At 43.2% G+C, this 23,379-nt stretch overlaps 1 protein-coding gene across 1 annotated transcript in view; it reads right to left on the bottom strand.

The window, feature by feature from the left end:
• LOC147020188 (cAMP-dependent protein kinase type II-alpha regulatory subunit-like) overlaps positions 1–23,379 on the bottom strand; it is a 138,710-nt gene that overhangs the window by 38,239 nt on the left and 77,092 nt on the right. The window contains exons 3-5 of the mRNA XM_085895317.1: positions 18,601–18,653; positions 12,591–12,674; positions 4,441–4,547 (exon numbers count right to left, since the gene is read on the bottom strand). Of these exons, the coding sequence (XP_085751443.1) occupies positions 4,441–4,547; positions 12,591–12,674; positions 18,601–18,653 (244 nt within the window). The remainder of the gene's footprint in view (positions 1–4,440; positions 4,548–12,590; positions 12,675–18,600; positions 18,654–23,379) is intronic.

The raw sequence follows: 23,379 nt of genomic DNA, 5'->3' as shown, positions 1-23,379 counted from the left end.
AGCCAAGGTGCCAGTGATAACTTGCCTAATCTCTGCAAAATACACCCAGGTATCTTCTACATCCACAAAGTTGAATCAACACTAATAAATGTGTTTTTTTTTTTCAGTGTATGCCAGTACATGTCCTCCATAACTCCAAAACCATGAAACGTAGCAACCTGAAACTTTGCATGCATATGAAGAAAGCTCAAAGGAAGTGCATGACTGAACATTGGGTGTTTGGGTTAATCAAAACACCCCTTTTGAAGATAATTAACGGCCTTTATTAGGCGCATCCTCGGTCACTGCTCTCTATGGGGTCATAATGTGTATCCTTGGCAACCTGGCTTGGGTCTGAAGCCACCATGTTGTTTGGCCTGCGAAACCATGCCTCGATTTGGAACAGGCTGCAACGATTTCTTCAAGATAAAGTTTGCTTTCACTTTCCTCACTCATATTATTGAATGCCTGTTCATCAGCTACAAATCGTTATATACATCGCTTTTGTAAGTACTAGAGCTTTCAAATTAGGAGGTTGGAGCGATTTAATGGATTATATGATGCAATGTTCCATGGTCTACTCTCACAGACTCATTAAAGTATATCATCGAAGGATTATTTCAACTTTGAGGAACAGATATAGTCTGGCCAAAATAAGTTTCGAAATCTGGAGTGAAATCTTATAATTAAAAGAAATAACGACTCTTATAACTAAGCCTATACACTTATTTACTTGAAGCAAGCAAGGCTATGGTCCCTTCTCCTCCATATATACACAAGAAAATATGAAATTTCCAAAGCATTAAACTCATCTTTTTCTCCTGTTTAGAGAATTGTATTGAATGAACAAAAGATTTAGGAATGTGCCAAAATTAACCAGATTCAAGGAGCTACATGATTTAATGCATTCACTGCTTTACCTCCCACCCTGTCCCCAAGAGGGACTGCTTATCCCTAAAGTCTGCCAGATCTGTGTCGATATTTTCAGAGGTTTCGCGAGGTGCTCGACAGGGAATCAAAGCAAATATGGTGAAAAGCGGACGTTTTAAAATGAAGTTATGAGATTTGCGTGGATCACGAACCAATGTACCACGTGACGCATGCACAGACAGTGCGTTTTATTACAGCGCAGCAACATCGCGCTGTTATATAATTGCCTATTCTGTCCTGTGTCTTCTGTCACACTTGTGGGCGGAGATTGCCGGGTGGATTGTGGGCGGAGATTGCCGGGTGGATTGTGGGCGGAGATTGCCGGGTGGATTGTGGGCGGAGATTGCCGGGTGGATTGTGGGCGGAGATTGCCGGGTGGATTGTGGGCGGAGATTGCCGGGTGGATTGTGGGCGGAGATTGCCGGGTGAATTGTGGGCGGAGATTGCCGGGTGAATTGTGGGTGGGGTTAATGTCGAAGAGCTACGTTTTTTGTGCTGAATCGTTTTCTGTGTGACGCCGGAAGTTGATTTTCTGAGCAGGAAGTGATAATCTTCCTGTTCCGTTAGTTATTCACGCGCAGCGTTGTAACTCTCGTTCTTCATCGTTTTTCACCAGAAGTGTTTTTAAACCGTCTTGTGGAGGTGATTTCTTCCTCTTTTTTGGTGACAGAAGTGGTTATTACAGCGCGGCGACAACGCGCTGTTATATAATTGGCTATTCTGTCCTGTGTCTTCTGTCACACTTATGGCCGTGTACGTCCCTTTGATCTGAGGGCTATAAATAGAAATTTGTCCAACATCACAACTTTTCCCTTCATGCATGCTAATTCACGGTGTCTACATTTAAATTTTATAACTGCAAAAATTGTTTTATCATTCCGAACCTAGACTTTTACTGCCCCCAGCCGCGCGATATCGAAGTATTCGTTTCTTGTTTTTTTTTTGAAAGCATAAAATTTTCTATCTGCTCACTTCCCCCCCCCCGCCCCCCCGTCCATGTCTGTCGCAGTGGATGGCGCTTACCTCCGGACAGCCCGGGCGGTTTTTGCATCCGGACGTGCCCGGGTGGTGCTTGCCTTGAAAGACCACCGACCTGCCTATGGTGAGAGAGTGAGAGACCCAAAGACTTTGCCTCATCGTGGGAGATACCAATGATCCTAAAAGCCTTGGTTTCCAAATCATGAAGCCAAGAAAGGTGAGAGGCCAGAGTACCAGCCCAGAGGGGAGAGCAGTACTCCATCAGGCTCCGGATGAAAGCTTTGTAAATGGTCAGGAGCTCAGGTGTGCCAAAGAAGGGCTTTGCACGAAGGAGGATGCCCAGTCCTCCATCATCTCATGGAGGATGCCTCCAAAGCGAATGGCTTTGGAGGCCAGCTTGGAAATGTGGCTTTCCCAGGAAGGATCTTGGCAGATAGTGAGGCCCAAAAGCTTGAATGAAAGGACTTCTTCAAGAAGATTGTTGAGAAAGTAGATGGGGGGGGGGTCAAGACGGTCCTTTCGGAGAGACATAGTGAGTGTGTTAAATTTGTCAGGAATGAAAGACATGTTCCACGTGTTGGATCAGTTTGTGATTTTTTCCAGATCTGCAGAGTGAAGAGGCTGCTGCTTGCCTATCGAAGGGATGACAGATGATTCGGCAGAGGGTGGAGTCATCAGCAGAGAGATAAAGAGGATTTTCAAGAGAGTCAAAGAGATTATTGATGAAAACCAGAAAAAGAACAGGGACCAGAATACTGCCTTGAGGAACTCCAGCCTGGACAGGAAGAGGGGATGAGAGAATTCCACTGAGGGCCACATGTTGACTGCAACAGGAGAGGAAGTCTGCCAGCCATGAGTGGAGATGGCCTCCGATACCACAGGAAGAGAGTTTGGTGAGCAGGGTGGGGTGCCAGACCATATCAAAAGCACGCGATATGCCTAGGGAGAAATAAAGTATAATAACTGAAATAAACGTATTCTCCATGATCCAGGACATTTGACTGCCAGCAAGAGTCGGCTGTCAACATATTAATTCAGCATATCAGATGACTTGTAACTTGTATGAACCACAATATGATGAGCGACATGGCATGTTGAATTTATCAGCAACTCTTACGGAGTGATATGTTGACATCTATCAGATTAGCACAGTAAGGGGTTGTTGGTGACTCTCAAATCTAGCAAATCATTAGCTGATGGTAATTGTCAAGCAGACTATTGTACTGCAATGCACATTAATCCCAAAACGTATTTATATTTTTCTATAAAATATTTAAAGTTTGTGTTGGTGTCTATTTTTTAAAGTTTGAATAAAAGGTTTAAAAAGCAAAATAATAAATTACAACCGAGTATTATTTGTTATTAACCGAGTATATTAAAAATAATTGTTATTTAGAACAATAAATGTTGTTCATCTTTCAGCTGCTCCCGTGAGGGGTCGCCACAGCGGATCATCCGTTATGATCCGCATACTGATTTGGCACAGGTTTTACGCCGGATGCCCTTCCTGACGCAACCCTGGTCACCTCTTACGACACAGGGATCAGGATTTGGGTTTCGCCATGATTCCGGGATGCTCTACACCCTGCCCAGTGCAGAGCCCCCGTCCTCAAGCGATCCTCCAACCCAAGCCTCCGAGTAGCCGGATTACAGGCGCACGCCACTACGCCCGGTTATTTAGAACAATAAATATATGTTCAATATTGGACAAGATGTCCCACAATGCACTGCATTTTAAAGATGGCAGCACCCAGTAACGAAGGTTGATCTTTTGTCGGTGCGAGAAATCTGGAGAAAAAGAGCTTTGATTTTTGTCCTCATGGATAATACGCACCCCAAATGTTGATCAGATATTTCTGGGGAAAAAAGTGTGACTTATACATGAGAGATTATGGTATTTACACTCACAGTTGTTGACATTAGACAAAACAAAAATAACACCTATTGAAGTATCCATCATACAGTATTAAGTTTTGTCAGATCTCAATACATAAATGATGTGATCCATCAAAAAACATGAGTGTTTTCATCATTCTTCTCAGATTATTTTACAATAAATATTTTACAATTGATCTTGCTTTTTATCAAAAAGCTAGCAGAAACCTGTAAAAGGATACCACAATATAAAAGAATACCACAATATAAATAAGGACCAAAAAAAAAGGAAGCTTTTCACATTCCGAGGGCCAAAGGATTTCTTCTGATTACTCCAATGTAACAAAAACAATCCCTTTTCAAGGATTGTTTTTGTTACATTGGAGTAATCAGAAGGAACCCAAACATGCAAAAAGCAGATATATCAACAAATTACACTGGTTGAAAGAGCTCAAAAATGGGAGGTTATATTTCTTAACAGCAAAGAAAAAAGTTTTGGGAGTGATCAAGCCAGTGGTCTGTTGCCTATACACCACCTGAGTTCAATTTTTGGGGGGTTTGATTGAAAAAAAAAATTCCCATAGGTTTTGATCAAATTAAAGCAATTTTTACATAACTTTTTCAAGGATTGTTTTTTCAAACCAAATAAGCCATTAAGCAGAGGCGGATGTCACAAACCTTTCAATGACATAAAAATTGTCCCCGTCATCCCCTTGGTCAATCACGTGCTCTCCATTCTCAACAGTCTTCTCAAACATTGCATCAAGCACTTGAGAAAGCTGTTCCTGATGGACAGAAATGCATCACAATAAGCAACGGTATATGTCTGCATGCTACTCTGAAAACAGCTTTCAAATCAACAGTTGTTCAGAAATATTGTTTTGCTGTCAGAGTTTTCACGAACAAAATCGGAGTACATAGGCCAAAGGTCAACAATTTAGGTGAACTCTCTAAAATAATCAATTTTCATCTGATTGACTTGAACTTTGAACAGGATTTGCCATCAGGTCATTGAATTTAACCAAATATTTTATATGGTAAGAATTTGTTTTATGGATTTTTCATGCATCATGCTCTGCATGACATCTGTCTTGTTCTTATGTTACCCTCGCCAGAAGAGAGGGTATTGCATTTGGGTTTGTTTGTTCACACAGAACGTGAGTATGTGTATTAATTACATCAGGCACTTTAGAACCCCAAGACCCTTTAAACATTTATTACCCAGAACACCATTTCGAACTCCAAAATCCCTAACACCCTGCAAGACTCAGAAGACCGTTGAAGACTCACTCCCAGTTCCGGTTCTTGAGCAACGGTGGCGGTTCTTCTTTCGGGTCTCGGCCGACTTTCTCAAAGATAAGCTTTCTGGTCGTTTTTGTCACGTTTTAACTGTCACTTTGTTATCTCTGTGTTTGCTGTGTTTCTAGTTCTGTCTTGTGTTAAAACTTGTGCAAAATGTGAAGTTTTCGTCATCTTTTCATAATCGGGAGTTCCTTGAGGCCTACCCTTCCCGTATGTGCGCACGATCGTGTTTATTATATTTTCTCCTTATTACCATCCGTTTATATTTTCTCCAATTTTCCCCCCATCCTCCTTCTATCCCTCTCAACTATACCCTATGTTTAATGTCTTAAAATACATAAAAAAAGTACATCAACAAAAAAAAGTACATCAACTATTTTTCCTCTTCCTTCTGCCGATCTACCATCTACTACTTTTGCCAACTCATATTCACCACACACCTTCACAATTTTTTCTTCAATCTTTCTCTTACCAAATCTTTAAAAAAAATACTTCTTTTAACCTCTCACGTTACACCTCCTGCAACCACATGCTTCTCTACCCCCTCTTCTTCCTGTAACTTTTGTCGAACGACCAGCTTCCTTCTGCGTTTGCCGATCCAAATTCACCAACACCTACACAATTTTTCTGTCTTCTGATTCAGTATCAGCTCCTCCTTTGTTGTCCCAAAGTGTGTGGTGTTCTAACATCTGTGGGCTCCCTTCTAACCTAACAGATATCTCATGCTCTCAATCAGTACACTCATCACCACAAACAAAACATGCTCCTTCCTTCTTCTCAGCACACCTCTCCCTCTTCCCAACCCCTCATATCTTGTACCTCCCCCTGTCTGCTCCCTTCTTCACCATACCTCTACCAAGTCTCATCTTTAGCCTCTCCTCACCTCTCCCATCACCCTCCTGCACCTTGGCCGTGCCTGCTCTTATCATCTCCCCTCCATCTCAAAGCAACCTTCACACTCTTCCCCCTCCAAACTTCCCTCTCACCTTTCTCCCTCCAATCTTCCCCCTCACTCCCCCTTTCCAAAGTTCCCCCCCTCACATCCACAAAGCTGCCTCCTTCCTCCAACTTCTCTCTTCCATCTCATCACTCCACCTCCTCCAATCCTCAAATGCCCTCTGCCTCCTCTCAAATTACTCCCCACTGTACCTCAACCCATCACCACCGAGCCTTTTCTCCTCCTCATTCGGCCCTCTCCCCTCACCCTTCTGCAATCCCTCACACTCTTTCAACAACTATCCTTACCACCCATCCTCCTCCCTCGTCCTGTCCTATCCTCCCCTCCCTCCCCTCCCCTGCACCCAAAACCTCCTCCCTCCCTATTCCTTAACAGGGTGGACATCAAACATCTGAGGCCTTCACTCAAACCTGACAGATATTTCCATACAGGTTGCCACTGACAAACCAGATATAATCTGCTCAACAGAATCATTCTTCTTTCAAGACGTCTCTGACTCCCTCGTATCTCTCCAGGGTTACTCCCTCCTCCGGTATGACAGACCTGAGCCTCGTCTTGGTGGTGGAGATGCTCTCTTCATCAAAGACCATTCTTCACTCACCATGCATTGCCCTCTCTCCCCCACACACCCAGGAATACCTCTGGATAGAGCTTCCCCTCCACTCCCACCGAATGTTTAGGTGTGTGTTGTACCGTCCACCAAACGGTGATGACTCCATTTACATCTCACTCTCTGAAAACATGGACCAACTTCTATCCTCTAATCCCAACTCTTCCTCATATGTGGTGACTTCAATAGTCATCATGCCAGGTGGCTGGGTGTGAGTACCTCTCTCACCTGCCATGGCACTTCAGCAAAAGACTTCTGTGAGTCATTGGGACTGACAAAATCTGTCAACTTCCTGACCGGGGTCTCAACCAACGGGACTCCATCTCTTCTGGATCTGATTTTGACCAATTTCCCTGAAAATATCTACTGTTCTTCCTTTGCTCCAATCGGTTCATCTGACCACAAGCTTGTCAAAGTAGACATCTCTCTGGCTGTTATTAGAGAACCACCTCAGCGCTGTCGAGCCTGGCATTTCACTCAGGCCGAAGGCAGGGACTTCAATCAGCCAAACTTATAGACTTGTCTCCCATCTCTACATCCTCAGACATCAACTCGTCCTGCGAATTCTTTCAAAGAAACTTGCTCTCCCTCATGCACAGATTTATCCCCTCTCAGCTTCAGTTGTCCTACCCTTCCTCCAGCCCATGGTACATTGAAGCTTGTGGCAAGGCAGTTGTCCTGAAACAACTTGCCTTCACCTCATAGAAGGCTAATCCAACCAAAGGCAATCTCAGTTCCTTCCATAAAGCTCAGAGCAAGTGTGTGTCTACCCTCAGGAGAGCCAGAAAACATCTTTCTAATCTCAAGTCTGAACTCTCAAACCTGTATCCCTCCTGCAAATCCTGGTGGCGTCTAGTTAAGTCTGTTTCTGGTGTACATTCCCCCACCATCCCCATCACATACCTCAAATGCCGCACAGCTGACACTGCACATGAAAAGGCTGAATGCCTCAACTCCGTGTTTGCTTCGAAATCTTGTGTCCTAAACCCGTTTCTTTCTGTAACCACCTTATATTACCCAGATGTTCCTGAACTCTGTGTCCTTTTCTCTGGACAATGTGAAGAAGTTGCTGTCAAACCTCGATTCAGATTCTGCAACCGGTCCAGACGACATCAGCCCACGTCCAAAAACCTGCTTTTCTGCTCTTGCTCACCCTCTCTCTATTCCATTCACCCTCTCTCATTTGCTCAAGGTCATCTGCTTGGAAATCAGCAAACATTAACGCTCTGCATAAAAAGGTGGAAAAACAGATCCCTGCAATTACAGAGCAATCAGCCTTCTCCCAATCATCAGCAAGGCTATGGAAACAATCATCACCTTCAGACATTAAATCCTTCTTGTACTCCAATGGCTTGATTTCCGATCATCAATTTGGATTCAGACCAGGTCATTCTACCCTGGATATGCTGCATCTGCTCTCCCAACAATGGATGGAGATCCTCCATACCAGACATGAAATCAGAGCCATCTTCCAAGACATATCGCATGCTTTTGATACAGTCTAGCACCCTGAACTGCTCACCAAACCCTCTTCCTATGGTATCCATGGACATCTTTACTCATGGCTCACAGACTTCCTCCCCTGTCGCAGTCAACATGTGGCCCTTAATTGAGTTCTTTCATCCCCTCTTCCTGTCCAGGCTGGAGTTCCTCAAGGCAGCGTTCTGGGCCCTGTTCTTTTTCTGGTTTTCATCAATGATGTCTCTGATTCTCTGGAAAATCCTCTTTATCTCTTTGCTGATGACTCCAACCTCTGCCGTACCATGTGTCATCCCTCAGATCTGCAAGCAGCAGCTTCTTCACTCTCTGCAGATCTGGATAAAATCACAAACTGGTCCAAAACGTGGAACATGTCTCTCTGGAAGCACAGTCTGGAACCCCCCCCCCCACACCCCACCCCACCACATCTACTTTCTCAACAATCCTCTTGAAGAAATCCTTTCATCTAAGCTTCTGCGTCTCACTATCTGCCATGATTTGTCAACTTTGTCAAGGAAGTCTGTGAGCCATGAGTAAAGATGTCCATGGATACCATAGGAAGAGGGTTTGGTGAGCAGGGCAGGGTGCCAGACTGTATCAAAAGCATGCGATATGTCTTGGGAGATGGCTCTGATTTCATGTAGCGGCTGTGTGTGAGCTGACTAGCTTTGTGCTCGATGGTCTCGTCTATGAGAGAGTTCTATGCACTCGCTCTCTGGGGTTACTGGCTGTGTGGCATTGAGGTGTGATGGTCCCATCCTCATATAGCCAGCTCTCCAGCCCATTCCCACGCATGCAATCTCACAGAGCATGCTTCGCGACGCCATTTGTAAAACCCCGTGCAAGAGGCTTCACATAGCAGACAAGTGCTCTCCTTGTTGAAATGCAAGGAAAGGACAACAGAGATGATACAAGATACACATGGGTGGGAGATGGGGGGGAAAAAGCAGACAAGAGGGTAAGGCTGATTGGAAGATATCCCGACATCCGAATCCATGCGAGAGCGAGAGAGAGAGAGAGAGAGAGAGAGAGAGAGAGAGAGAGAGAGCGAGAGAACGAGCGAGAGAACGAGAGAGAGAGAGAGAGAGAGCGAGAGCGAGAGAACGAGCGAGAGAACGAGCGAGAGAACGAGCGAGAGAACGAGCGAGAGAACGAGCGAGAGAACGAGCGAGAGAACGAGCGAGAGAACGAGCGAGAGAACGAGCGAGAGAACGAGCGAGAGAACGAGCGAGAGAACGAGCGAGAGAACGAGAGAGAGAACGAGAGAGAGAACGAGAGAGAGAGAACGAGAGAGAGAGAACGAGAGAGAGAGAGAGAACGAGAGAGAGAGAGAGAGAACGAGAGAGAGAGAGAACGAGAGAGAGAGAGAACGAGAGAGAGAGAGAACGAGAGAGAGAGAGAACGAGAGAGAGAGAGAACGAGAGAGAGAGAACGAGAGAGAGAACGAGAGAGAGAACGAGAGAGAGAGAACGAGAGAGAGAGAACGAGAGAGAGAGAACGAGAGAGAGAGAACGAGAGAGAGAACGAGAGAGAGAACGAGAGAGAGAACGAGAGAGAGAACGAGAGAGGGAGAGCGACCCAAATGCATGGACTCGGATGTCGGGATATCTTCCGATCAGCTTGACCCTCTTGTCTGCTTTTTCCCCCCCATCTCCCACCCACGTGTATCTCATATCATCTCTGTTGTCCTTTTCTTGGATTTCAACAAGGAGAGCGCATGTCTGCTTTGTGAAGCCTCTCACATGGGGTTTTACAAATGGTGTCGTGAAGCGTGCTTCCTAGCTCTGTGAGACTGCATACGTGGAAATGGGCCGGAGGGATGGCGATATGGGGTTTACAACCACTTGTGCTTACACTCATTAAGATGTAACTGCTGAATAATTGATCCCCAAGTCATATTCATTAAAGAACACAACACAACACAACACACAGATGACTTTTTTGGACAATTTATAAATGATGGTGCACAGGTTAATTGGACAGAATTCTTTTCAGTTTTGTATCATCCCTTTTTTGTGGATAAGTACCAGATCTGAGTTTTTCAAAGTTCGGAGAATATTTTCATTGCCAAAACACTGAAAAAGCTTTTTGCAATTTACTCAGGCACTTCACCTCCATTTCTGACAATTTCGTTTCTGCAGGTACATTTCCATTTTTTATGCTTCTCAACGCAAACAATTGCGTCGGTAGAAAACGGTAGGATGGCTTTGTTGAATTTGAAATGCAGTACCAGCAAATTGTACTTTTCTACGAAAGAGTTAGTTGTTTAGATTTTTATCATGATTAGTGTGGATCTCTATTTTGTGATAATGTTGAGATCATTTTCTTCTTTGCAGGCAAAGACATTTTTGGTCAACTTCAATTCTTCCCACAGGGTTCTGAAACGTTGCTCATCTAAAAAGGCAGTGTGTTATCTGTACCAAGATCCAATGTGTAATGGGATCCTAATGAAACCCACAGAATCATTTCACTCTCCGATCTCTCCATATTCCAATTATCATCAACGTCAGAGCTGCTGAGGACTCAAAGCTATTTTTCACTGTAACACGGCATATTGAAGGGTCTAAAACCTAAATATACTCACCACACTTGCCAATGAAAGGTTGGCAAAGGATTTCTCAAACTTGTTCCGACACCTTGACCTTCCTTTCCAGCAAGGGTCATCTGACTGGTGCTGGCACTAAGCGACTATCGTTGACTCTTGGAGCTATTTAAACAAGTAAACTACAACACCACAGTTAGTTGGCAGCTGATTAAACAGTTATCACCCCCAAAATAAAGCAGAATTCATGCTGTGGTACACTTCAACTTCACCAAGTGAGTCCCTTGGGTAAGCGTAGCCCAATATCCGCTTTAGTGGTCGTTGGTATGAAAAAGGGGGTTGGGGTGGAGGATGGCACAGCAGAGTGGCCTTCAGATCAAAAGAATTACAAATAATAATAATAATAATAATAATAATAATAATAATAATAATGGGACTTTGAAGGGATTTTGTAGGAAATGGAAAAACTATAGTTAGAAAATAAAATTGCATGTTTCAAGATGCCAGATCAAATGTCCGTGGATCCTGAACCAAAGTGAAGATGGCTGAAGAAGACAACACCTGAGTAATAAACATGGGCAGCAAGAGGCTCATTGGCCAGCTGAATGAATTAGATGACTTCATGTCATAGACAAAGGTGATAATTTGTTGGTATATTTAGAAATTGATCAACAGTCTGGTAAGCTGTGACAGAAGCCCAAATTCTTGCAACAAACGAATTACAGTTAAAACAATGCCACAACAAAATATTGACATTAGAGGGCGCCACACAACAGGAAAGGGGCAAACTTGGGACAATTTGGTGACAATGGACAGTGATAGAAAACACCATCTTGATACATCAGCAGAGGATGGAGTTCGTCTCTCCGATAGAGCCGCAGGCAAGAAGATAATAATGGTGTTTTGTTCAACTGTTTTGAGTTTTTGATGGCAATATTTAACAATCTCCTTAGCCTTTTGAGTGACAGATTTAATTTGTGCCTTCTTCAATGCAAACCAATGTGACAAAGGGTTGAGGCTTGGGTGCCAGAATGAAGAGAAGAGCATGGTTAAAATAGTCTATATATTAATTACTTTTTTTTTTATTTAGATAAATGGTTTGCATTTGTTTTTAAATTAAGTACAATGAGGAGAAGATAAATGAGGAAGTTAAAGTACATATATTTTCATCAAACACACATCAGACTTGTTATGAAGGTATGATTGTAATATTTGTTTCAGGACTATATTACGTGGTTGCAGTGTAATTATTTCCAAGTGCAGTGTTGCAACTGCTTAGGTAATAGGATTAGTAAGAATGAGATCACATTTTATGAATTTAAGCTTTGTTTCCTTGGCAAAAAAATCCATGAGCATTGCATGAGCCTCGCTTGCTCTTCCATGAGCCTCACTCGATTAGGAAAGAAATGCAGAACAGAAAAAACAGGCAATAATACATGGAAACTACATTCCAATAACAAGAAAAAGAGCAATCAGAGATTGCAGACCCCTGCTAGGACTTGTTTTTTGTGGTGTTTCTGTACTGGTGTGTTCCATAATAAACTAGAAAGGCACTTGGTAGAGTGCATACCTCCGCCCCGTAATGCCTGATCCACGAGAACATATCAGGCCCAATACATTTTTGAAATATCATGCGATACAGTACTATATCGTTTTTGGCCATATCTCTCAATGGTGAAGAATCACATTAAAAGTTAAATTCTCGTATCCAGATCCGGATTCGGATCAACCAAAATCTAACCAATTCGTCCTTGGCACACACCCAACGTGTCCACCAAGTTTCGTCTGAATTTGAGATATCGTGCTATATATCTTTTTTTTGAGATACATGTTGAGATACATATCAACTTTTTGAGATATCGCGCTATATATCGGTTTAGGCCGATCTTCCAATGGTGAAGAATCACTTAAATTCGAGTAGTCGGATCAAAACCTACTTCATCAACATTCTTGAAGAGCAGAATATTTTTGCAGGCTTCCTGAAGACGTGCTCTCTGCTCATCTGTTTTAGGATGTATGACCTGAAGGAACAAACATCTTGATTTAATTTTTAAAGGCATTGAGTGCATGTAACTTTAAAAGACTATCCCTAGGTAATTCAAACTCATGCAGACATAAACATAATCATGAAGAATCACTGGTAAATATATTACCCTTGCACTTGGAAAACATAAACAACCTGGATATTGCACAGTTTGTCAAGTAGCAGAGTGGTTTTGTCACTGTGATCTACTGAAAGGCAGCTGCAATGTCAATCATTTGGATAAGATAGTTGGCTCGTAGTGAGGCCATTGAGCTGGCACGTCAGAGGTCATGATTATAAATTAATTGACTTCTACGTTTCAGGTGCATTATAAAAAATATATAAAACCGAGCTGGCTCAATAATAATCTGCCTGCCCCATGTGGTCTCATTTTGTCTATAAGTAGTAATGGTCCACACTTTGTGGGTGACTGTTAATGCAATTAGGGTTATGGGAGAGCAGTACTCCATTGAGCTACGACCAAAGGCCTTGTATTGCTCTGAGTAGTTCTGATTTTTCAGGGTAACATTTTAATGACGGAAGATTCCCAGTCTGTGGATGGCTTTGGAAACCAGCTTTGCTTACAAGGTCGGCCCAGGTCTTGGATGCTGGTGATGCCTCGAAGTTTAAGAAATCAAAATTCTTCCAGTGGCTGACCATGTAACTTCATGACAATTGTTGTTAACATGTCAGCTCAGTTTAAGAATAGAGTCAACAGAGAGCACGTTGCTGGGACTGAACCATAAGGCTTATTCGGGGAACAACCAATATGGCCAAACTATAATGTAGATTGCATTTTTTCCTGTGTGAGGGTCATTTATTAAACACCCTTGCAAAAGTTGAAATATACCATCAGAGATGGGGAATCCCCTGCCATTGAATGAAAAAGGTCATACATATTCCAGATAATGAGGGAGGTGAATTGGAAACAAGACACCATTTGGTCATCATCTCGAAAAAGTTCCCCAGGGGTGAGGAACGTAGTAACCAAAAATAATTGAAATCAGATAAGCGTTTTTCCATTTATTAGAAAAAACATTTTTTTCAAGATGGCCACCCCAGTCGGCAATCTTGGATCCGGTCACGCCCAAAATCAATAGGGTTCTTCCTTTACAGGTGGTACATGTGTGACCCAAATTTCAAATCGATATGGCGAACAGTTTATGAGTTATCACACTCACAGCTATAAATGTTGACGCCCGGAAAGACAGACGGACAGCCGGACAACCTGGGTGACAACAATACCCCCCCTTCCGCCACGCGGCGGGGGATAACAAGCATGCAAATCATGTTAGGAGTTATTATCGCTGTAGATTATTTTCCCATTTCAAACATGCTTTATCCTATAAGAGTTCATGTTTATTTACAACAGTTATTTTCCTTATTTTTTCCCTTTTACTATCATGGCCATTTACATACATATCATGAACAAAGGAAAGAGGACATTTCTACCCTTTTTGTGCAAGTAATATGTAATTGACCTCTTGTGCTCATTTTCCATAAGTCTCATGCCCTTCTGACACCTCACACTTTGGAACTACATATATCTTACCGACTGAGACACAAGCTCTCCTTGGCTCATGCCATGTCACATCTAACCAGGCTGAAGCAGGACAGTCATGGTTCATGTTGAGCTAGTGTACACGGAGAGCAGGATTGGACCGGCACACAAGGTGCTGCGAGGATGAGCCCTGTGCCAGACTGCAGCATGCCAAAAGAGACCCCGAACGGCTGATAATATCGAGGAGCACACACCCAAACAGGACCTAGACCAAGCACGAGCAGGTCTCATGCTGCGCAGGTTTATTTATGTCATGTCAACACCATCACTCATCCTCCCAGAGTGAATGGGTTAAGTGATTATTTGCATAAACTGCTGTGGTCCGGGGATGCATGGATAAAATTTACTTATTATTGGATAATGTATGCGATTTGTGGCAGTATTGTTCTTCTTCCCCTTCCCCTCTGTTAATAAAACCCCATCGTGTGTGTGTGTGTGTGTCTGTGTCTGTGTACATTTCGACAGTAATTTATTTACAATAAAGAAGACACAAAGCAAGACTTATCGTGGAATATACAAGCAAGAATTTACAACGTTTAAAAACACTTACACAGTTTCTACTTACAAGACGAGCCCACAAACTCAGACGCACACTCAGATGATTTATTAAAAGACCCCCGCAGCCAGAGAGGGAGAGACAAGCTGGGGGTCGCAGTTCACTTGGGTACCTGCACGTTGAAGGGAGGGGTGCTCCACGGTGCGGCACCTGCTAATGGCCGTGCGGCTCGGCCCACAGTCACACGCATGGGGCTCGTGCCCATGGAGGAACCCGAGCAGAGCAGTCGGAGTCCCAGGGCGGAGATCAGGGTCGCGGACGGGACCCAGGAAAACTCCAACGAATGCCAGCCAAATGCAGAACTCCACTTGAACGCTCCAGACTCCAGCTCAAACCACACGACGGACACCAACCAACTCAACTCCTCCAAAAAACTTCCACTCTGAGGATCGCGTCGTATTATTATGGACCTCCCCGAACGGGGCGGGGACTCGGTGAAACAGATGTCACCGTCCGCCCCTATTGGACAGAGTCTTCATGGGGTCCGCCCTTTCTTGGCGGGGCTTCAGCCAAACTGTGAGCCCCCCCTCCACGCATGTGGACTCATCAAGGGGAAGATCCAACGTTGAAAAGGAACGTTTGTAGAAGCGCAAAGGAACGGCGGACTGGACGTTTTTGCCCCGTATGCTGTGGCCAGCGAGGCGAGGGTTGCAAGCGCTGGAAGGTACCGTGGTTGGTTGTTGGATGGTCTGTTGGATGATCGTTGAAGGGTTCGTTGGATGGTCTGTTGGATGGTCTGTTGAATGGTCATTAGATGTAATAACCTACCTAAAAGGACATCGCAATGCACACCTCTGATTCTCCCACTCGACAAAAGGAAGGGACCTATCTCACATGTACTTAACGGAATAACTGACTTTTGGGACATCTATGTTTGAATGCATATGGTTTCCAGATCCGTAACACTATACTTGTATTTCGTGGATTTCAGATTCGGATCCGAGTAATGCACAAAACATCCAGATCCCATCCCATTGGGACCATACTCTATACAGAGCGTTGGTGCTGCTTTCGCAGTCTCCTTCGTGACTGGCCACAATCATGGACAAGTCGTCACTCCAACACAGGATATCAGCAAGCTGGCACTCATTTTACCGACCTCGGAAGGATGACAGGCAGAGTCAACCCCAACTGGTATTAATTCTTCAGCTGAGTAGGATTTGAGCTCGGGATCCTAGGATCCCAAGCCCACCACCCTAACCATTAAGCCAACACACATCCAGGTCCTCAGATAGTTATTTCCATAAATGCATGTTCAGAATGGACCCATCCCCTTGTCCGGTGGGATTCCAACTCTGATGCATTGGAGAAGGGGAGAGAACAGGTTCCCTTTCTTTCTTCTGGGAAAACCTTTTCCTCTTTACAACACGTTCATGATGTACGATTTTACGTCAGTTTTCATTTCTGCACGAGCGATATTCACCGTTTGTGCACACGATAAGATAGTCCTTAGCCCAATGGATACTGTCTATTCCCTTTCCATCAAGACCCATTGGCTTGGAAATACATAATTTATTTCCACATTTTATTTTAGTTGTCATTTTCAAATTGGACTAACAGGACATTTGAGACATTAATCACATTGCAAGCTTTTCCAGAACAGTTTATCCTGACAGTCAAACATGACTGTGGTCTCGGATCATTTACCTCAGACACCCACCTTTATCCATCGGCAATTGACACCCCATTCAGAAACAATATGGACGCTAACTGGCTCTTCTTTGTGTCAGGCTGAACAAAGAGGTGACAGTTGCCCTTTGACGTTCCGTGGGCGCTTCGTGTTTCTGCTCGATTGTTGACGCAGATGGCTGCTTTCTGGCGTTTGTCAAGCACACCGAACATGGCATTGTAAGCCAGGCCTGTGTTAATTGGGAGTTGCATCTCATTCGATGGTCAGGAGAGAATGACCACGAGAATGGACGGATGGATGTCAAGTGCAGCCAAGCGCCAATAGGCAAGCTGGATTTGGCTGAAGTCGTGCTTGAGGCTCCGCCCACACCGGTCGCCTATTAAAGGATGGCAGGACTGTCTTGTTAGGGGTTGGTGAGAGATCCTGCTGACAGTTGGTGACAGCTGGGGACAACAGCAACGGCGGTTGGTGACAGTTGGACTGTTCCTGCTGGTTCTGCTCGGTCCGACTGGTTCTTGGCATTCTTGGTTCTTGGCGTACCTGGCTCTTGGCATACGTGGTTCATGGGGGTGACGACGTGACGTCAATTGGTGTTCGAACCTGTTTGCGGGTGGGTGCACAGTGAGGCAGGGCACTGGCAGTGGAAACGAGCCAAGCTGTGGAGATATCATTTGGAGAGATGGACCACGGCATGCTCACATGTTTTGGGTTATTTTAATCGCCCACGATGACTTCTGCCTTGGTAAGCTGAGACCGGATTTATTTCCCCCCTGAATGGTCTGATGGGTACCCATGTCTCGTGTTTAATTGTTAAGTAAGGCATAGTCATAAGCATCTGTTCTTTGTCCATTTTTCTATAAATTCTTGTTGAATTCTTTGGTTGATTGAACATTTAATTGATTTGAATTCATCCATATAATCGACAAGGAAATAAAAAGCCCTTCAGTTCATTGATTTTTCTTGTTAATAATAAATTCCTTGATGTTTCATCCTGTCCGTGATTGTCATTTCTTTCCATTGATCCAGCATTGTCGGAACCGAGAAAGACTGGGAAGGGAAGGGGTGAGAGGAGGGACTCTTTGGGTACCTTTTTTTTCGCAACCCCCACTTCCTCGCTCTCCCCCTTCCTCGCTCCTACTACTTGTGCAAAACATGACATACAGGCTGTCATTTCAACCTCGTAAATCCGAATATATCTCTGCAATGCTTCAAGTTCTTCGCTAGCTTCCAGTGTGTCAATGCATCAATTTGAAAATATTGTTGATAACAATTAAAGAATAAATACACAAGCCGGGTGTGGTGAGAAAGGCTGTGCCATTGTTGTGGCATTGCTAGTACCCAGAGTACCCTGGGAAGTGATGGCACTCCCCCCCCCCCCAAGCTCAGTGGCTGTGTTTATCTCATCTAATAGTCCTGTTTTGTGTCTCCTGTATTTGTCTGCATTTCCATGTGTGTGAGAGGTGTATGTGTGGGGCAGCTCTACAGCCTTAGAGCCTGTTAAAAAAAAAAAAACATGTAAAAAGCCATTCTATTTCAGAACCCAAAATTTGTAAAAATAAAATAAAATAAATAAAAGGGGATGAATACAGTACTTCATTATAAAAGGGCCACATTCTACCTTTCGGTAATAAAATTGGACTACATGACAAGGGATTCAAAGGAAGTATAGTGGGAATGTATTGGGGTGGAATCGGGACATGATGTGTTTCAAAAACATAGACCTGCACTAAAAGGAAACAACATTTGTTTTCAGAACATCCTGTACTTTGTGGGATACAAGCACAGCATTGTCCAATATAATGTAAGCAATCTTACCAATTCACAATATTATTAGCATCTCCAGTATGTGCTCTGTAAATTCAGCAGCCTTACCCAATTTTAGCAGTGCACACACAGATCACCAAATCCTAATAAGATGGTTTTGTAATGTTGAATGAGGAGGAAAATTCTCAGCAAGCCGAGGAGCAAACAGAAAATAAAGTTGTCTTTTTAAATGTAATGTGAGGCCTTTATTTACATGTGGTCATATTACAAGATGTAGGCCCACACAAAGTTTATTTTATTGAGGGTTTTTCAGACTAAGAGTATCGACTTTATATTTTTTTTAAAATGCACAACATTCCATTCCATAACCATTGAAAGACAAAAAGATGTGCCCAAAAAGCATCTTCACTTACCCGAGGTTCTGTGTCTTCGTCCTCTTCATCTGGATTGTACGTCTCACCACAAACTGTAACAAGGCAGAGAAAAATAATAAAATGATTTTCCTCCTGAAACCAGTCCAGTTCAAAGGTTATTAAAGTTCAAATGAGGAAACTGACTGTCCAAATAAATCATTCAACAAAAACATAAATTATGTCAACTAAAAGCAATGCAGAAACGTTTCTGTTGCAAGAGGTTTACCACACATTTATGACATTTTGGGATTTGTCACCATGCTAAACAGTTATCAACAATCAGCCTCTCAAAAGTATTTCCCAGGCTATTTTGGATTTTTCATTAATAAAACAATGACAACTACCATTGTCATTGCTGAAACAAATGTCACTTTGAGAGCAATTCAGCTATAGCAACATATGTCACCTCATTTAAGCTATATGACATATGCATAGCAAATTGGTGCAATGAATGGTCACAATATGTAAACAAAAAACATTTCAACTTCATGGTATTTTTCCTCCTGAACACTTAATTTATTGTACCTCAATGCAATCAAGAAGTCCCTTAGATTTCCGATGTAGGGATGGAACGGACACCGCGTTTTGGTTTAATAAAACATAAATCCTGCAAAAAATAAATCTACCAAGATACAAACTTATACACCGAGACAGTAGACAGACCTATCAGTCATCTGTGGAGGATTTCACATCCAATAGCACTCATTATCCCCACATTTTTTGAAAATAATAGGGGATATTGTAATAGGGGTTTGCACCAAACTTAACGTTTTGAAAAAAATTGACAGATCTGGAGTCTGTCTGTCTGCCATGCTATCTCCTTCTAAACGGTTAAGCAGAAATTCAAACCTGGTAAGTATGATAAACACATGGCAAGAAGGTACAAGAATAGGGTCATTTTGGCTCCACCCCTTGGGGCTGGGTCAAAAGGTTAAATACCCCAAAAAAAATTTTTTTTGCAAATATGGGCACATTTTAAAAGATTTTTTAATGAACGTTTTTTTATTTAATGCATGAAATATGAAAGTATTTTTGGGGATTTGACCAAAATCTAATAAATTCCTCCTGGTCACACACCCAACCTATGCACCAAATTTTGTCCAAATCCGTCCATAAGTTTTTGAGATATCCTGCTCACAGTAAAACAGACAAACCAAAAGAGAAAAGGATGAAAATATAACCTCCGTCCACCTTTGGTCACAGCGGTAACTAGAAGGGCACTCGGTAGAGCGCATACCTCTGCCACGCAATTCCCCATCCAGTGGAACATAATTGAGCCCAATAACTTTTTGAAATATCATGCCATATATCGTTTCTCGCTGCATCTCTCAATGGTGAAGAATCACTTTTGAAATTAAATAATTCTCGTATCCGGATTCGGAACTTCACCAAAATCGAAACAATTTGTCCTTGTTACACACCCAACCTGTCCATAAAGTTTCGTCCTAATCCACCCACAACTTTTTGAGACATCATGCTATATACTGTATCAGTTTAGCCCCATTTCTCAATGGTGAAAACTCACTAAAAAAAAACAAATTCGGATCAAGATCCGCATATGGATCTTCACCAAAATTGTATCAATTTTTCTTCGTCACACATCCAAAGTATCCACCAAGTTTCGTCTGAATCTGTCCCAAACTTGTTAAGAAATCGTGCTATGTATTGTTTTTGGCCCTATATCTCAATGGTGAAAACTCACTTTAAAAATTCTAGTAGTCGGATCCAGATCCAGATCTTCACCAAAATCTAATCAGTTCGTCCTTGTCACACACCTAACCTCTCCACTAAATTTCATCTGAATCCATCCCCAACTTTTTGAGATATCCTGCACATAAACAGACAAACAGACAGACAGACAGACATACAAACAGACAGAGACAGGGGTGAAAACATAACTTCCTTCCACCTTCAGTGGATGAGGTAATAAAGCAAGACGGGTCTATTTGATGTGCCCATCTGCACACACAACTCGTGACATGATATCCATCAGGTAGTTTGTGAGAAGATTTTTCGTCAAATGTCAACGGACGGACGTACATACGTACAGTGCCTACAGAAAGTCTACACCCCCTTTCAAAATTTTCACCTTTTGTTGGCTTATTGCCTGGAATTAAATTGCATTAAATCAGACTTTTTTACACTTTTATTTACACATCATAACTGACAACTTCCAAGGGAAAAACAAGTTCTATAAATTTCAGAAAGTTAATTAAAAATACAAAACCAGAATATCTTGGTTGGATAAGTGTCCACCCTCCTGAGTAAATACTTGGTGGAAGCACCTTTGACAGCAATTACTGCTGTGAGTCTGTTGGGACAGGTCTCTACCAACTTTGCACACCTTGATTGGGCAATATTTGCCCATTCTTCTGTACAAAATTGGTCAAGCTCAGTCAAGTTGCTTGGGGAGCGTAGATGGATAGTAATCTTCAAGTCATGCCACCGATTTTTCATTAGACTTAGGTCGGGGCTCTGACTGGGCCACTCAAGGACATTTATCTTTTTGTTCCTTCGCCACTCCAATGTAGCTTTGGCTGTGTGCTTTGGGTCGTTGTCATGCTGATAGGTGAACTTCCGTCCCAATTTCAGCTTTCTTGCGGAGGAGCAGCAGGTTTTCTTCTCGGATTTTTCTGTATTTTGCTCCATCCATTTTCCCTTCTAATGTGACAAGTGCCCCAGTCCCTGCTGATGAGAAACAGCCCCACAACATGATGCTGCCACCACCATGCTCTACAGTCGGGATAGTGTTCTTTGGGTGATGTGCTGTGTTGGGTTTGCACCAAACTTAACGTTATGCATTTTGACCGAAAAGTTCCATCTTCGTTTCATCAGACCACAAAACTTTTTGCCACATGGCTTCAGAATCTCTGGAGTGTTTTTTTGCATACCTCAAACAGGACTCGAGGTGAGCTTTTTCCAATAATGGCTTCCTTCTTGCCACTTTATCATGAAGGTCAGACTTGTGGAGTGCTTGGGTTATTGTTGTCACATGCGCACATTGACGAGCCTTTGCCATACAGGTATGTAGCTCTTTCAAAGTTGCCATTGGCCTCTTGGTGACCTCTCTGCTCAGTCTCCTTGCTTGGCCATCGAGTTTGGAGGGATGGCCTGATCTAGCCGGGGTCTTTGTGGTACCATACGCCTTCCACATCTTAATGATTGTCTTGACTGTTTCCCAAGGGATATTCAAGGCCTTTGAAATATTTTTATACCCATTCACTGGTCTGTGCTTTCCACAACTTTATCCTGGAGTTCTTTTGAAAGCTCCTTGGTTCTCATGGTTGAGTCTTTGCTGTGAAAGGCACCACCCAGCAGAGGAAACCTACAGGAACATCTGATATTCTTCTGAAATTATCCGAATCACTGCAATTTAACACAGGTGGAGGCCAATTAACTTGGTGTATGATTTTGAAGGTGACTGGTTACACCTGAGCTAATCTACAAATGCTATGATAAGGGGGTGGACACTTATCCAACCAAGATATTCTAGTGTTGTATTTTTAATTAATTTTCTGAGATTTGTAGAACTTGTTTTTCACTTGGCAGTGTAGGTTAGGATATGAAAGTTAAGGTGTAAAAAGTCTGATTTAATGCAATTTAATTCCAGGTTATAAGACAACAAAGGGAGAAAATTTTGAAAGAGGGTGTAGGATTTCCATAAGCACTGTACGTATGTGCGTCTGTCAGTTAACATTTCACTAAAAATCTTCACACAAACTACCTGACCGATGTGGACAAAATTTGGTATGATGCATCAGGACAGCAAGGTCTCATGGGGCTATGCTCCCCATCTGGATGTGCCCGTTGGAAATGGGGGGGTTGTCTCAAATATTAGTATTTTATTCAAAAATCTTCTCAGAAACCACCAGAAAGATCCAGACTGAACTCGCCATAAAGCATTGGGACCATGCTCCAACCTTAAATTGTGCTCATGATGGCTGTAACTCTCCCAGAAAGGGGGCCACAGGCCTCCTCCCCGAATCCCTCATTTTCACTAAAACATCTTCTCCACTAAAATATCTAAAAAATCTTGGATGACCAAGCAAGGAGGAGGATATTAGAGAAGCCACCAAGAGGCCAATAGCAACTTTGAACGAGCTACAGGCCTCTATGGCAAAGACTAGTCACTGTGCATGTGACAATATCCCAAGCACTTCACAAGTCTGGCTTGTATGGTAGGAAGGTAGAAGTGTCTCCAACCAGAAGTGTCTCCTCCTCAAAACTCTCCTCCCAGAGGCGCCCAAAGTCTGATCAGGAAGGTTGGTGGGCGTTTTCCTGTGCCCTCATTAGTGCACGGATGCTTTTCCAAGAATTAGCCCCGCCCCTGTGAAGACCCGATGCTGAAAATGGCCTCATTCGCCCCAGAACTTGGTCACGCAATGGAGCTTCGAGATTAACATGGGTTTGTAGGGGCGCTTTCCGGCCATGAACGTGCGCTGGACACCAAATAGGGGTCATGACTGAGCGGAGCGCCAGGGCTATCCAGGTGATGTTGAACGGATTCTACTGCACACTTGCACTTCGAGCTACATGCCAAAATGTTCCGAACACAAGCAACTGTTATGGTAGGAGCGTCCATGGTTCCCCAATATCTTCAAAGGACAGTGATGGGCGTCTGGGGTTGTGACTGGCTTCGGAGCTTGGAGCGGATGTGGTGAGGGGTTGAAGCATTGTGGCAGTTATGGTGAGGTGATTGAAGCGTTGTGGCAGTTGTGGTGAGGTCAGCGAGCTTGAATGGATGTAGGAATTTTTATAAGAATGTTGTGATGGTTGTAG

This window comes from Eptatretus burgeri, chromosome 9, assembly GCF_056783735.1.
Source record: "Eptatretus burgeri isolate ZD-2024b chromosome 9, Ebu_testis_v1, whole genome shotgun sequence".
In the NCBI taxonomy this organism is placed as follows: Eukaryota; Metazoa; Chordata; class Myxini; order Myxiniformes; family Myxinidae; genus Eptatretus; species Eptatretus burgeri.
Note: the sequence above shows the minus strand (reverse complement) of the source record. Positions and strands in the feature narration are given on the sequence as shown.